This window comes from Martes martes (assembly GCF_963455335.1).
Source record: "Martes martes genome assembly, chromosome: 5".
NCBI lineage: Eukaryota > Metazoa > Chordata > Mammalia > Carnivora > Mustelidae > Martes > Martes martes.
The window spans coordinates 88,298,389-88,313,199 of NC_137892.1; the positions used below are offsets into that span (position 1 = coordinate 88,298,389).

The following is a 14,811-nucleotide window of genomic DNA, read 5'->3' on the forward strand; positions in this document are numbered from 1 at the left end:
ATCCTTCATGTGTTCCCAGATTCTTCCAGCAAATTCTATGGGTTCAGTCAGATTCATTCTGGAGATGTAACCACCCTGGAACCAGCTCAACTCAAAGCAGAATTTTCAAAAAAACAGTTGCATGAGGTCTGAGGCCAGAACAGCCAAGAAGCCAAGCACATGTGTAAAAAGAGAAGAGTATTCTTTGAGTTTACAACTCTAATATATGTTCAGTATACTGTACTATGAGGAATAAGTTACATTTAACTGCACTTTTTAGTTCATTCCTCATCCTACTTATATCTCATGGTATCTTAGTTGAAACCTGAATAGGAGCACACTTGGCTTTTTTTCCCTCCATTTGAAAATGGAGTAAGGAAGTGATATATTTTAGCATTTTATTCCAAATGTAGCTTTAAGGCACATCTCATGGCTTTGACACTTTTCAAGTAAAGCACTAGTTCAGCCAGGAGAGAAAAAGCTGGTATTATAAACCATGCTTTTCCCTACTGCATGGTTTGCAGCAATAGCTCAGATGCAGGCAAAAGCATGAGCTGGTCCCTAACAAACAGGAAGAGCCCTCCTGCCACTAGTATTCAAACATCCGCACAAGTGTTTCTGGGCTAAAGTTATGACCCAGGTTCCAATGTGACATCTCGCTATGCCCACTGCTGATCTTCAGGCCCTCGCTGATTGGTTCTTGGTCAGAAATAGCACGCATTATAATGATCTCTGCTCGACTTGTAATGCTTGAGACTATGTTAATTTATTTCACTTTAATGCATTTCTAAATGGACTTAAAACTAATTTTTAACTTTTTTTTTTTTTAGATTTTATTTACTGGACAGAGAGAGTACAAGCAGGAGGAGCGGCAGGCAGAAGGAGAGGGAGAAGCAGCCCGACCTAGGGCTCGATCCCAGGACCCTGGAATCATGACCTGAGCCAAAGGCAGACTTTTAACCATCTGAGCCACCCAGGCGCCCCAATTTTTCATGAACTTAACACATACTTTGTAAGCTCTCTCTTTAGAGACTGATGTAGGTTTGGTAAAAATCTACTGAACTGTTGTCCAGACATTTTGAGGGGCTTAAGTTTAGAGTTCATTCCTCCCTTGAAACAAAATCCTTTTGCGGGTAGTGATCATTAGTTTCCCGGTTTCCAAAGACACTCAAAAGTGAAGAATCTTTTATTTGGCCCTATGGCACTAAATCAGCTCTGGGGATAATGGTAGTTAATCAATTACTGTCAATGAGACAAAGTAGAGAAACCAAAATTATATTTAATCTGAGTCTTAGAGTAATACTATTACTCTAGTTTCATTTAAAATAAGATAGATTTGGTCTCCAGATATTCAATAAAGGCCTTTCACATGGCTCATCCGCTAAAGAGCCCACGCCATTGATAGGAACAAGAGAGTAACAAGATGGAAAAGATAAGGAGATTCTAATATGGATGAACATGAACAAGAATAACAGCCAGTTATTGTGGTTAATAGGATATAAGAGTCGATGTGTGACAGAAAACCAAGGTAGAAAACACGTACTTATATTCGGGTCCAAAATCATCGGGATTAATTATAATTTCTAAGGGAGGGACAGAAAGTATAGGTGGGGAAGGGATAGAGGAAGTTGTAATTATTTCCTTACAGAACTTTCGATGGGAGAAAGTACCCAGCAGCCTGTCTCTGTAACTTTACAGGGAATTCTCATTTGCCAGCCCCGATAAGCATTTGGCACTACTTCCAATGTTTCAAGGAAGAGATATGGAGACAAAAGGAACGACTCTCTCCTGGCAAAGTATCTAAAACTTCTCAGTTTGACAGCAGTTTCCAGCCCCTGGACACAGAATGCGTCCGAGCCATACAAAGTTAAAGTTCTCCCGACAGAAAAAAAAAAGGAAAGGAACTACATACCTGTGCATTCCCGCTCGGAGGGAGGCAGAGTAACGCCAGTCAGGGTTGGGCTGTCTCGGCTGCAAAAAATCACAAAGGTAGGTTTTGTTAATAAGGCAGAGTGGTGATCGCCCTGTGATTGATTAGCCTGTTTCTGAAATATTTCTCGTATCTGAAAAAAGTATCGAAGGAGCCATTTTATGGGCAACTCTAAGATGCTATCCATATATATATATAGCACTTCAGGAGAAAATGAGCTCATCGGGGTCCTTCCACAGACTCCATATCATGGAAAAAACAGATTTAATGATGCTGTGAGGACCAGCTGTGGCTTCGCCTTGCTCAAAACAGGTCCAAGTTCCTAAAGCAGCACTAGAGGGAGGGCAGGCTATTTTGAGGCAGGGAAAGCTTTCATTGTTTTGCCTTCAAATGCTTCACTAAAGGAATGTCTCCCATTTGGTATTCTAGCTAGAACAGGGCTCAAACTCCATGAGTTCTGCTGGCCGGCCACACTGCAGAGGACTGCAATCTGCTGCCGGCTTTGCAGACTGCAGCATGTCCCACCCAGGATGGATGGGGCCCGGCCGCAGGCCAGCGACTGAGAACTGCCTCTGCTGCTGCTTGGAGAGGAGTCCCAGGGAGAGGAAAACAAACCACGATGGGAGTCTGAACTTGTTTTGCTACACAGTCCTTTTCATAAAATCCTACCCGCTCCCTGCTTTGCAGAGTGTTTGGCCTCCTCCCTCAATTACTGCTCGCTCAGCTCTGATTGCTTAACAGGGAGTGCCTGAAATGCAAAAAGGGGCTAGCTCAGTCTGCAGGACCTGTGTATTGGAAGGATCTGTTACCCTTTGTCCACAAACTGTCAATTCCAAGTGGAGGGGACGAAAAAGGAAAATATAGGCCCCTGAAGGCTGTTGGAGGAGTTATAGGTTGCGTAGAAGGTACTCAGGAATCACTGGCGACAAAACGAACCGCCATCACTATCTGGTATGTATTAGCAAAATTTTGTTATAAAAGAATCCTGTGAGGGGCACCCAGTGGCTCAGTCGGGTAAGCATCTGCCTTCAGCTCAGGTCATGATCCCTGGCGGGGTCCACAGACCAAGTCCCACATTGGGCTCCCTGCTCAGTGGGGAGTCTGCTGCTCCTTCTGCCCCTCCCTCTGTGCATGCGTGCTCTCTCTCTCTCTCTCAAAAATAAGAAAAATCTTTACCAAAAAAACCCCTGATGGATGTTCCCCTCAACATGTTTTCATGGGCAGAGATTAAAGTGGCTCTGTCACTGAATACTGAAGTCTATTTGAGTGGAAAGGTGAACAGATGGAGGTTGTATTCTAAAAATTCCTCTGGATTATAACGATCATATTTTGTAGATACAAAGCCACAGAAATACCAATAAACTACTTCAAAATGTCAGCAATTCTTGTTCTTATCCTTTGTATTGTTTATTCAAAGGATGCAGAGTATTTCATAGCCACACTTTTCCACAACACCTAGGGAAGGAGTAATCAGCATCTCAACTCCCAGACAGACTTGCAGGTGGCTGGATGGTATTCAGAAACAGCTAAAGTTAAGGCCCAGAAAAAGCAACTCTAAGATACTTTACTGCAAATGTCCCCATACATTAACTGCCCTCTCTGGTCCCTTCCACTCTGCTGGCAAGATAGGAATATCATCCTTGGTGGTTAAATTCACAGCATTCTATGGATGTTCCATCTAAAGTAGCATAAAACTCTACAGATGAAACGAAAGGGTTCTCATTTTCTACTAGTGGTGTTCCAGGGACCAAAAGAGAAACGATTTGCAACTCATTCTGTAAAGCTGGAAAAACAACTGAAATATTTCCTATTAATCCGATTATCACCATCTCTCCCCTTACCATCAGCAGCACTAGTGTCAACGTCGAGAACCTTCCTTTAGTAAAGACTTGGATATCCATTAGGTAAATGTTGCCAATTTTTCTGTGATTGGGTAACATTTGTGATGAAAACTGCTGCGACTTCATCTTTGGACTGAAAGCACCAACCTCGTTTTGCTGAAAGGCACAGTTCTAGTAGGACTGACTAAGAAACTCAGTTCCTGGGGCACCTGGGTGGCTCAGTTGGTTAGGCTACTGCCTTCGGCTCAGGTCATGATCCTGGAGTCCCAGGATCAAGTCCCACATCGGGCTCCCTGTTTGGCGGGGAGTCTGTTCTCCCTCTCCCCCTTCCCCATCTTGTGCTTTCTCTCTCTTTCTCATTCTCTCCCTCTCAACTAAGTAAATAAATAAATAAAAATCTTTAAAAAAAGGAACTCAGTTCACTACACAACCTCACTTCCTCAACTATAACTTGTCATGCTATTTTCTGTAATAGTCCATCAGCAACAAGGTGCTTCTCAGATTCATTTATCAGAATTGTAGTTATGACATGTCTTACCATAGTAAGACTGGGCAGGGAAAAGGAAAGGAAGAATATATAGTGTTTTAAGTTTCCACGATATTAGGCAATAGGATAAGCACTTTAAACATACTGTTGCATTTACCCTAACACTTTTTTTAGAACACTAATTCTATACAAGGTGTATCTGTTTCATCCATATAACATATGAAGATCCTCAGATATTCATAATACAGAGCTATGTCCTCAGAGCTTCACATGGTTCAGGTATTGGGTAGGTTTTAAAAATGTTTCTGAACAAATAAACTATTATGGAAGAGTAACATTAATGTACTTAAATTTATAGAAATAAGAAATCTGAGCTTTAGAAAGATTAAATCACTTGCCTGATTGGTGGGTTTGGCTGATTGTTACATTTAGGTCTCCCTAACACAAAAGTCTGTGCATTAAAAAAAAAGGTTTATTTATTTATTTGCGGGGGAGAGAGAGAGAGAATGTGAGCCAGGCAGGGGACTGGGGGGGAGTGGGGTAACAGGGACAGAGGGGCAAAGAGAGAGAAACTTTCGCAGACTCTTCACTGAGGATGGAGCCCATCCCAGGACCCTAAGATCATGACTTGAGCTGAAACCAACAGTCAGCCACTTAACCCGAATGAGTCACCCAGGTGTCCCACAAAGGTTTGTGTTTTAGACTAATTTACATGGAATGACATATATTGTTGACTCTTGAATGACATAGGTGTGAACTGCATTGGTCCACTTACATGTCGATTTTTTTCAATAAATACCGTATATAGTACTGTAAATGTATTTTCTCTTCCTTATGATTCTCTTAATAACATTTTCTTCCCTCTAGCTTACTTTATTGTAAAATAAAGTATATACAATATAAATAAAAATATATTTATACTATATATAATATAAAGCATATAAAATATATAAAAATACACCATATAAAATATTTACATAACATATAAAATATGTGTTAACCAATTGTTTATATTCTTGGTAAGTCTTCCGGGCAAAGTAGGCTATTAGTAGTTAAGTTTTTGAAGAATCAAAATTTATACTTGGATTTTCAACTGTGCTTGGGTCTAGCATCCCTAACCTTGTATTGTTCAAAGGCCAACTATATTTTCTTTTTTTTAAGATTTTATTTTATTTTTTTTGACAGACAGAGATCACAAGTAGGCAGAGAGGCAGGCAGAGAGAGAGGGAGGAAGCAGGCTCCCCGCTGAGTAGAGAGCCCGATGCGGGGCTCAATCCCAGGACCCTAGGATCATGACCTGAGCCGAAGGCAGAGGCTTTAACCCACTGAGCCACCTAGGCGCCCCCCAACTATACTTTCTTTTTTCTCTTTGTTACATCTGAGTTTCCCAGATACTGGTTTATTTTTAAATGACACAAAATTTCAAGTAATAAATAAATATATGTGGGTTTCACCCAAGCTTGATTAAAATCAGAAAAACTCAAGTTTAAAAGTTGACTACTGATATACCAGACACATTGGGGACAAATACTAAGGATTTGAATGAAGTGTGATTGTTTAGTTTTCTAACACTTGCTATATTCCAGAACTATGCTTAATTCCTATTGGTGGAAAGCCCCACTACATTCTGTTGTTTCAAAGCTTAGTCCTTCAGGAGACTAATAGCCACAAAACTCCAGATGTGGAAAAACTGAATTAGGTAGTCCATACAGGTAACGTAGCATTAATGAAGAGCAAGAAGCCACTTAAGTTTCTACCAAAATTATAACAAAGATTTAACTTATCCTGTAAAGATATTATTTATTATTTACACCATAGAATAGCTGAGCTATAGAAGGATGAACCACCTCTTTCAGGACAAATTTAAAATAAAATAGGTTTAAAATACTTTATCTCCTTCAAAAAGAAAAAAAATCATAGGACCACTCAGGAAATGACACTCTTTGTCATGGAAATCCATGCTGATGCTATTGGTAAACCACCCTCTGAGACATGAAACTACATGCAGTGTCTCCTTTTCTTCATTAGTATAAACTATGAGAGGCAGAATCCTAAAATTCCCCCCAAGATCCTCACACCTTGGTGTATGTGCCTTGCATAATCTCCAATAATAAATATGATGGCTCTTACTTTGCTTGGATTATGACATATGACACACTTGCCTTTAAAACAGGGAAATCATCTGGGCCGGACTGACCTGAGCACATGAGCCCTTTAAATCTGGGTCTAGAGATCAGAGACAGAGTTGGAGAGATTTGAAGCATGGGAGGGATTCCACAGGAGAGAAGATTCTCCACTGTTAGCTCCAAAGATGGAGGGTATCATGAGGCAAGGACCTGAGCACAACCCCTAGGTAAGTATGGAGTCCACAAAGAAGTAATATCTGCCAACAGCCTGAATGAACTTGAAAGCATATTCTTCCTCAAAGCCTCCAGAAGACAGCTCAGCCAAGGTGCCATATTGATTTCAGCTGCGTGAAAACCTAAGCAGAGAACCCACTCACATCCTGTAGGACTCTGAGATAGTAAATGGGAGTTGTTTTAAACCACTGATTTCTGGCAATTTCTTACAAAGCAATAGAAAATGAATATATAAACCGTTGGGTCAATAAGGCAAGAAGGAATATAACATTTAAAATAATCACTGTTATATTACATTTAGTCTTCTAGTAAAGCAATTGAAAAGATGAGAAATATGAGAATTTTAAGTGAACTACTTTCCTCTGATCCTCTTGCTAATCCATGAAGCAGGAAAGTAAAATAAATATAGTATTGAAACATACTAATGGGTTCTAGTACAACAGAAAATGCTAGGTTTGCTTAATTCTGGATGCACAGCCTGCTAGCACAGCAGTTACTCCCTCACTCACAGTTTCACTTCCCTGGAGCCCAGAGTCCTGACCCTGCAAGGCCAGAAAGGAACTGCTGTTGCTTGTGTGCCAAGGAACTAACATTTTTCTTCACCTTTGCAATGTCAGATATTTCTTTGCATTTGTCAAGTTCAAATTCCTGAAAGAAAAAAATTGTAATTTTTAGGTGAGCAGATTTGAAATGTTGCTAAGGAATCGTCTTGCCCTTTGATTTTTGAAATCATGATTATAGGTTCTAATGCTCAAACTATGATCATATGGACAAACTAAATTTATATTCATACTTAATATGCACAGGAAATTTGAACTAGGTGAACTCCTAACAAAAGTCACATTCAAAGACACCTATAAATCTCCATTAAATTCATCGAAACCTCTGGACTCAGTAATGGCAAGTTTTCCTCAAATATGACATCATCCTAACCTCTCATTGAGAGCAGAAATTGGTGGCAAACCAAGGCAAGTATCCAGAACTGACTCTGCTCTTCTGTCAAGCAGACAGCATGCCAATGGGCAATTTATAATATGCCAGGCTGTGTCCCTGCAGTGTTTGGAGGTAGACCAGATGCCCATGTGACAGCTCACCCCTGGGTCAGAGGAAAGGGTAAGCCAATGACATTCAAGCTACAATAAATAGATTTCTTCATCAGTCAGAATATTTGCAAGATAAAGAGACATAGAAGAGCTCAGCCACAATTCCATCTGGCTCAGCAGATCTGCAGAAAAAGCAAGGAAGGAGGTAATTTGAAGAAATTATTACATTACCAGACCAAAGAGAATCTTTTCTCAGAAGAACAGTCCTATAACCAATATGGAAATGGCAAAACGAAGTAGCCCATCACTCAAAAGCAGCCATGAGAGGATGGAACACTGGAATAGAAGTTCACAAATAGAATTTCTTTGCCTATTCTGACCATCACACAGGTTTCATGAATTCACCACCATGTCCCTTTGCACTAAGTGTAAATTCTGATACAGGACAGAGTCACCAGATAGAAAGGTTGGTCCTAGGGGAAAAAATTAGGTGCCACTAGAAGAAGGATTAGCTCTTTCAAATCACCGCGTCCGCAGTTAGCAGTGCAGGTGTATACACAGTGGCAGAAATACATAAGATCTGATGGCTACAAATTGCTTGAAAAGAAATGGCAGCAAACTGACTTGTGCTAGTGTTTTGTGATTTCCACATCTTATGCCACCCGCTCCCACGGAAGCACAGTTGGACAGATATACCCAGAGCACTCAGAGTGACTCATGAGGAGTCACAGGACCACAAAGGCACAGAATCTACCTTAAGATTTGGTTTTCTTTTCTTGGAGGCTCTGAAAGGGGCGCCAACCACATTCAATATCAGGTTTTCAGAAATCTCCAAAGAGAAATTCTGCCCCATTGCCAAAAAGTTACTTCGGAGAGCTCACTGCACAAATGGCTCATGAAATCAGCTCACTGGGGGTGAAATCTATCAAAAGAGTCTGATGTTAAATGCTCTTTAATAAGCAACAAAAGAGAAATCAGAAAAAGAACAGAGATGAAAGATCGCCACAGTCTATGCCAAAGTGAAGCAGATAAACAAAAAGATATCAGCTTGATAGTAACATTTTTACTCATTGATCCTCCCGACTGTGACCTACTTTTATGCAAGGAATTACTCTTTCTCCTGAAGCAGTCAATTTACACTACTAGGTGAACCCATATGTAGTAGCCAAAATGCCAGATTATCACATAACAAAAGGAGTATAAACAATGGGATTTCTGTCTACACATACTATTTGAAACAGCATAATCTTTGGAATCAGACAGACAGGACCGAAAATAGACTAAGAGAATGACTGTGTGTATTACTTAACCTCTCTGAGCCTATTTCCTTAGATGTTAGATGCTGGCAAGTGTTTCTTTCATGTATGATTTACGGAGAATGAAATCACACATATACCGCAAAGCAGAATATTTTTATATAGCATAGTGGTCACCGAGTGCAGATTCCCTTACTCATCCTTTATCATCTTCATCTCATTTAATGTGCACACACGGCATGAAGTTTCCCCGCCATCTGTAATAACTAGATAGGGAAAAGAGAAAGCCTACCATGGGAGTTTAACAGGTTGATCTAGCAGTCATGACTTTCAGAGCTGAGTGACTTCTGCTTCCATTCTGCCACGTTGACCTGACTCACTCCCTCCTCCTAACTGTAATAATTTCAGGAGCTAGAGATCTTAGGGTTCTTCATTGGATTTTTGAATGTGGCTGGCAGAAATCTGCCTTGATTAAAATCATGCATTCATTTTCCTGCCAAAATCCCACAGGAGCAAGCACTTTTCTGACATACTTTCCTCCCTCAGTTAAAGGTTTGTGTATCAAAGTCCGTATTAACACACAGGTCAGTGTAAGACAGAAATAGTTCATGTATCAAACTGCCCCAAGCTTTGAGCCTGGAGGAGGGGAAGAGTGTCATTCAGCTGGGCTTCCAGCTCACAGCTGGTGGCAATGCTCTCCCAGCCTCTTCACCACCTGCAGCCCACCCCAGGCCCAGAGGGGCTTCACAAGAATATGTTAAGCAAATGTCTACAGCATCCTTATTGAAAGCTAAGCCTTTTTACATGCCTCCAAAAGCTATGATCTAAAGAATTCTGGAAACTCCTTGATTTTGTCCCCCTGTTCTTCTTAATCTGCAATCGGCCTCCCGTGGTTGCTCAATATTGGCTAACAGGCTTCTCTGATACATCCACTTACAATGTACGTGGGAAATACTCTATCCATCTGGGCTTTATTCTGTATTGTATGCATTACTTTCCTCAAGATTAGCAGGAATTTAGAATGTGAAACTGTGGACATTTTTTAAAAAAAGATAGCAGCATGTCAATGAAAATACATCACAAAAATATAGGAGGGACAAATATTATTAATTCCTTTTGTAGTACCTCTGAAAGTCCTAGCTACAAAGAGTTGTTTGGGACGATAACAATTCATCACTATGGATGGAACAAAATTCTGGCTTCTAAAATACAACTTCAAAGTATCACAAAGCAGACCTCTATTTTCAAGCATGCATATGGAGACACACTACACAAACGCATCCACACATTCATGCACCATCCAGTAATTTACATATCTTCTTCATAATAATGAGCAAGTGGCCTTTGCCTACTTAAAACTCAAGGGGAGGCTGGGTGGCACACTCGGTTAAGTGTCCATCTCTTGGTTTCAGCTCAGGTCATGATCTCAGGGTTGTGAGATCGAGTCCTGAGTCAGGCTCAGTGCTTAGCACGGAGTCTGCTTGGGACTCTCTCTCCCTCTGTTCCAAACCCCCACCTTCCTGCTCTCTCTCGCTCTCAAATAAATAAATAAATAAATAAATAAATAAATTTTTAAAACACAAAACTTAAAGCCCGTGCATTTACCAACACCTGTCTTTGATGTACAGCAAGCCATCCATTTTCCAAGGCTTCTCTAGCCATTGCAAACTAAATCTTAGATCCAGAAAACGAACATGTGCTTTGGAATATGTTGGACTATCCCTTGAAGTCCTGTCATTTAACTTAAAGATAGAAAGGGCTTGAGAGGCTGCTTCACATCTCATTAAAACCTTTGAAATTGTCCACAGGAAGTCAGGAGATTACAGATTACATTTAATCTACTGCAGGGAAATCATATTACAGTGAACGTGCCCTGTGCCAAGAAAGGTGACAAACGGGAGTTCTTTTCTCCTTCTCCCCAATCCCAGCTTGTCCTGGTATCCACCACATCCCCACTTCCTCAGTCCACTTGTGCTAATACCTCCCTAGCCCAATCAGACAAATTCGTTCTTGGTCTCTTTGCCTTACCATCCCTCATTTCCTCAGGTAGCCCCTACAGCAGAATTACCGTATCAATGAGCCAAAGCACACTTGGGCTGCAAAGTGAGATCTACAGTCTACGTGACCTCTGACATGAATTGCCAGAAGATCCTATCCCGTCAGTTCGGCGCAATTACCAGAAATAGTAACTGGATAATTTTCAAGGTATAAACTGGACAGCATGCAGAGTCGACCACCACAACCTGTAGAGGTCTCAGAGCTTTTTGAAAACCAACACTCCTAGAGTACTTCTGAAGAGAACTTTCCCTCTAGATGATACAGCAGAGGCCATTTCTCCTTGAATCTCAAAACATTACCCAGTATGGCATCATCTTATTCTCAAGCCTGTTCCAGCCCTCTGCAGAGCTCTGTTTTAACATCAAATATTTAAGACCAATCCTTATTTCTCCAACATTGTTATGGTTAAGCCTTCATACGTCTGGAAAGAAAACAAAGTAAAACAATTCTCTGATGTTACTTTTCTAGCCTGGGAACAACACAGATTATAATCAAGTCACAGGTACTATATATATTCAGTTTACCAGGTAACCCCGTCACTGTTAGTAACTCAATGAAGCCAATGACACTTGGGGCGTGGGAAGGGGATGTGTGAAAACGCATGACCCCTTGACTGCTATCTCACCTCGTTTTGAGAAACAGCATCATTTTTGAGAATAATCAGGTTCCCGGCACTCTGCCCACTTTGGCCTGTGAGGTGCCTGCTGTCACTCGCGGCTGCTTGGGCTCCCCCAGGCCCCAGTCCTGTCTGTGCCCCTGTGTTATAAAACATGAAAGTGTCACTCCCTGAGCCTGCTGTCAGACAGGCCTTGTAGCAGTAGGTCTTGGTGAGGGAGCCATTCCCTCGCACTTCGATGAAGTGAGGCTGCACTTTGAGGCCATGGGGTATCCTGGCATCAATATTGTTATTGGCCTGTTTGTTGAGTTCGGCGGGGCAGCGCTCCCTCACTCCACAGAAGCCCCCACAGCACGCGGTGCCGTACGCCGTGTAGCGGTAGCACTTGATGATGCTCAAAACAATGATTGTCAAAAGAAATATAAAAGACACTGTGCTTAATGCTATTATCAGGTAGAGCGTAATTTCAGAATATGTCCGCGGACTCTTAACGTGTCTCTGAGTATCCGGGAGGATTCTGGAGACTCTGTCCACCACAGCCACTGTAATGGCCACGGAGGATGACAGTGATGGCTCTCCATTGTCTCGGACCACCACCGTCAGGTTGAAAGTAGTTCCACTCTCATCTCCCATCTTCCTGGTAGTCCTAATCTCTCCTGTGTGTAGCTCAACTTTGAAGAGGTCCAGGTCAGAAGTCTGGGCCAGATGGTAAAAGAGCCAAGCATTTTGGCCAGAGTCTGAGTCCATGGCTATGACTTTGGTGACCAGATAGCCGGCAGGGGCAGTCCGAGGCACCATCTCAATGGCTGCTGAAGAGTTGGTTGAGGTAGGGTACAGGATGTGGGGGGCATGGTCATTCATGTCCACCACATACACATTGGCGGTCACAGTGCTGCTCAGTGGTGGACTCCCCTTGTCCTGGGCCTCCATGGTCACAAAGAACTCCCGAAACTTCTCATAGTCAAAGGAGTTGACAGCATAAAGGCTGCCACTGGCACTGTTAACGGAAACATAGGAGGTGACTGGCAGCCCTTGGATCTCCCTCTCCAGGAGGGAGTAGGTCACCTCCGCATTCTCCTTCTCATCTGGGTCTGTGGCTTGCACAGTGCAGAGCAACACCCCTGGCAAGTTGTTCTCCTCGATGTAGATGGAGTAGGAGTCCTGGAGGAAGCTTGGTGGGTTGTCATTGATGTCAGAGATCTCAACCCGCAGCGTCCGCTGGGATGTGAGCTGGGGTACTCCCCCATCGGTGGCCGTCACTGTGATGTTGTAGGCGGCCACACGTTCCCGGTCCAGCGGACCGCTCACCACCAGTGTGTAGGAGTTTCCAAAGCCGTTCAGTCGGAAAGGCAGAGAGGCCTCCAGGCCCAGGCTTACCTTCCGGTTGAGGCCCGAGTCTTGGTCATTGACACTGAGGAGGGCCACGACGGTATTGGACGCAGCGTCCTCAGGCACTGGGCTGTACAAGTCTGTGAGCACCACCTCTGGTGCGTTGTCATTCACATCCACGATGTCCACCAACACTTTGCAGTGACCCACCATGGGCACTGGACCCTGGTCAGTCGCCTGCACATAGATCTGGTAGGAAGAGGCCTCCTCATAATCCAGCGCTCCACTTACCCGGACTTCCCCAGTGCTGGCATCGATGCTGAAGAGCTGCCTCTCCCGGTCCGACGTGTAGCTGCTCAAGGAGTACCTGAGCTCGCCATTGGAGCCCTCATCCGGGTCCGAGGCATTCAGCTTCACCACCAGCGTGCCTGGCGGGGCGTCCTCCCGAAGCTGGACGCGGTAAGTGGACTGGTCGAAGGTGGGAGAATTGTCGTTAGTGTCCAGGACACGCACGGAGATCTGTGCCGTGCCCGAGCGGGCTGGACTGCCGCCGTCCACAGCTGTGAGAATCAGGTGGTGCAAGACGGCCTGCTCGCGGTCCAGGCCCTTCCGCAGCACCAGCTCCAGCACCTTACTGTTCTCCTGCAGGGGTTTCAGGTCCAGCTCAAAGTGCTCGCTGGGGCTGAGCTCGTAGGTCTGCACCGAGTTGGCGCCCACGTCGGGGTCCTGCGCGCTCTCTATGTGAAAGCGCGCTCCAGGGGCCACCGACTCGCTCACCTGAAGCCGGTAGTCGGGCCGCGGGAAGCGCGGCGAGTTGTCGTTGATGTCCAGCACCTCCACCTCCACGGCGCTCACCGCTACGGGGCTGTGCGCCAGCACCTCCAAGCTGAGCAGGCAGCGAGGCCGCTGCTCACACAGCGCCTCCCGGTCAATGCGCTCGTTGACGAAGAGCGCTCCGCTCGTCAGGTCCAGCTCCAGGTAGCGCGGACTGGGCGTACCCAGATGGTTGATGCGCAGGCAGCCGGGCCCCAAGCGCCGCAGCTCCAGCCCCAGCGCGCTAGCCACGTTGCCCACCAGCGCGCCGGGCGCCTGCTCCTCCGGCACCGAGTATCGCAGCTGGGAGGCCGCTGGGCCCGGCAGCAGCAGTAGCAGCAGGAGAGGCGGCGGCGGCAGCAGCCAGGACATGGGCGGCCGGAGTCGGGGATGCTCTGTCGCCCCAGGTCGGGTACCCGCCAGCTCCATAGCCACCGGCCGCGGCGGAGGTGGGAGCCGCGGGGCAGGGCCGGAGGCAGCAGTTTTCCCAGCCGTGCTCCACGCCCGGGCCCCGCCTCCGCCTCCGCTCGGGCCACCCTGCTCCCGCTCCCCCACCGCTCACGCGTTAGCAAACGCCGGGGGCCGCTCCGCTCGCAGGCCCTCCGGAGGGCTCCTGGCCCCGCCGCCCCCGCCGACGCCCCATATCCCAGCTCCTCCGCTCGCCTCAGAGCCGCTCAGCCTGGCTCCGCTGCCTGCCTGCCTGCCTGCCGCCGCCGCCGCTCCAGGGGGAGGGAAAAGGAAGCAGAAGGGGAGGGGGAGGAGCGCTCCGCAAGTCCGACTCGGATTCCGCACCGAGGTGGCAGACGGCGACCGGGAGTGATCGGTCGCTCCAGCCACTCCAGCCCCGGCTCCCTCAGCCTGGCCCCGCGGGATCCCGGCAGACCGCGGGAACGCGGCCACTCCCTTTCTCCCTGCCCCCAGCTCCCTGCTCAGCCAGTCTCCCCGGTCCCTCCGCCGGCTAACGCGTCTCGTAAAGAGATTATTCTAGGACAAGCAGTTCTGTCTCTAGGACTTGGGCTATCACCTTCACAGGAAAAGATTTCCAAGCGCGATTCAGGAAAATAAACTCGGGGCCTTAGCTTAGTAGGGGCATCTGGGC

General features: G+C 45.3%; 1 protein-coding gene across 10 annotated transcripts in view; it reads right to left on the reverse strand.

Annotated features, from left to right (window-relative positions):
* The window catches only part of LOC308343024 (protocadherin alpha-C2), a gene marked incomplete at both ends in the record, with an annotated part of 206,533 nt that overhangs the window by 36,703 nt on the left and 155,019 nt on the right, over window positions 1-14,811 (reverse strand). For 9 of the 10 annotated variants that reach the window (XM_080803824.1, XM_080803821.1, XM_080803827.1 and 6 more), the window contains one exon: window positions 1,892-1,950. In XM_080803824.1, the coding sequence (XP_080659950.1) occupies window positions 1,892-1,950 (59 nt within the window). Of the gene's footprint in view, window positions 1-1,891; window positions 1,951-11,579; window positions 14,142-14,811 lie in introns of those variants that run through there. The other variant, XM_080803818.1, reaches the window with a different exon arrangement.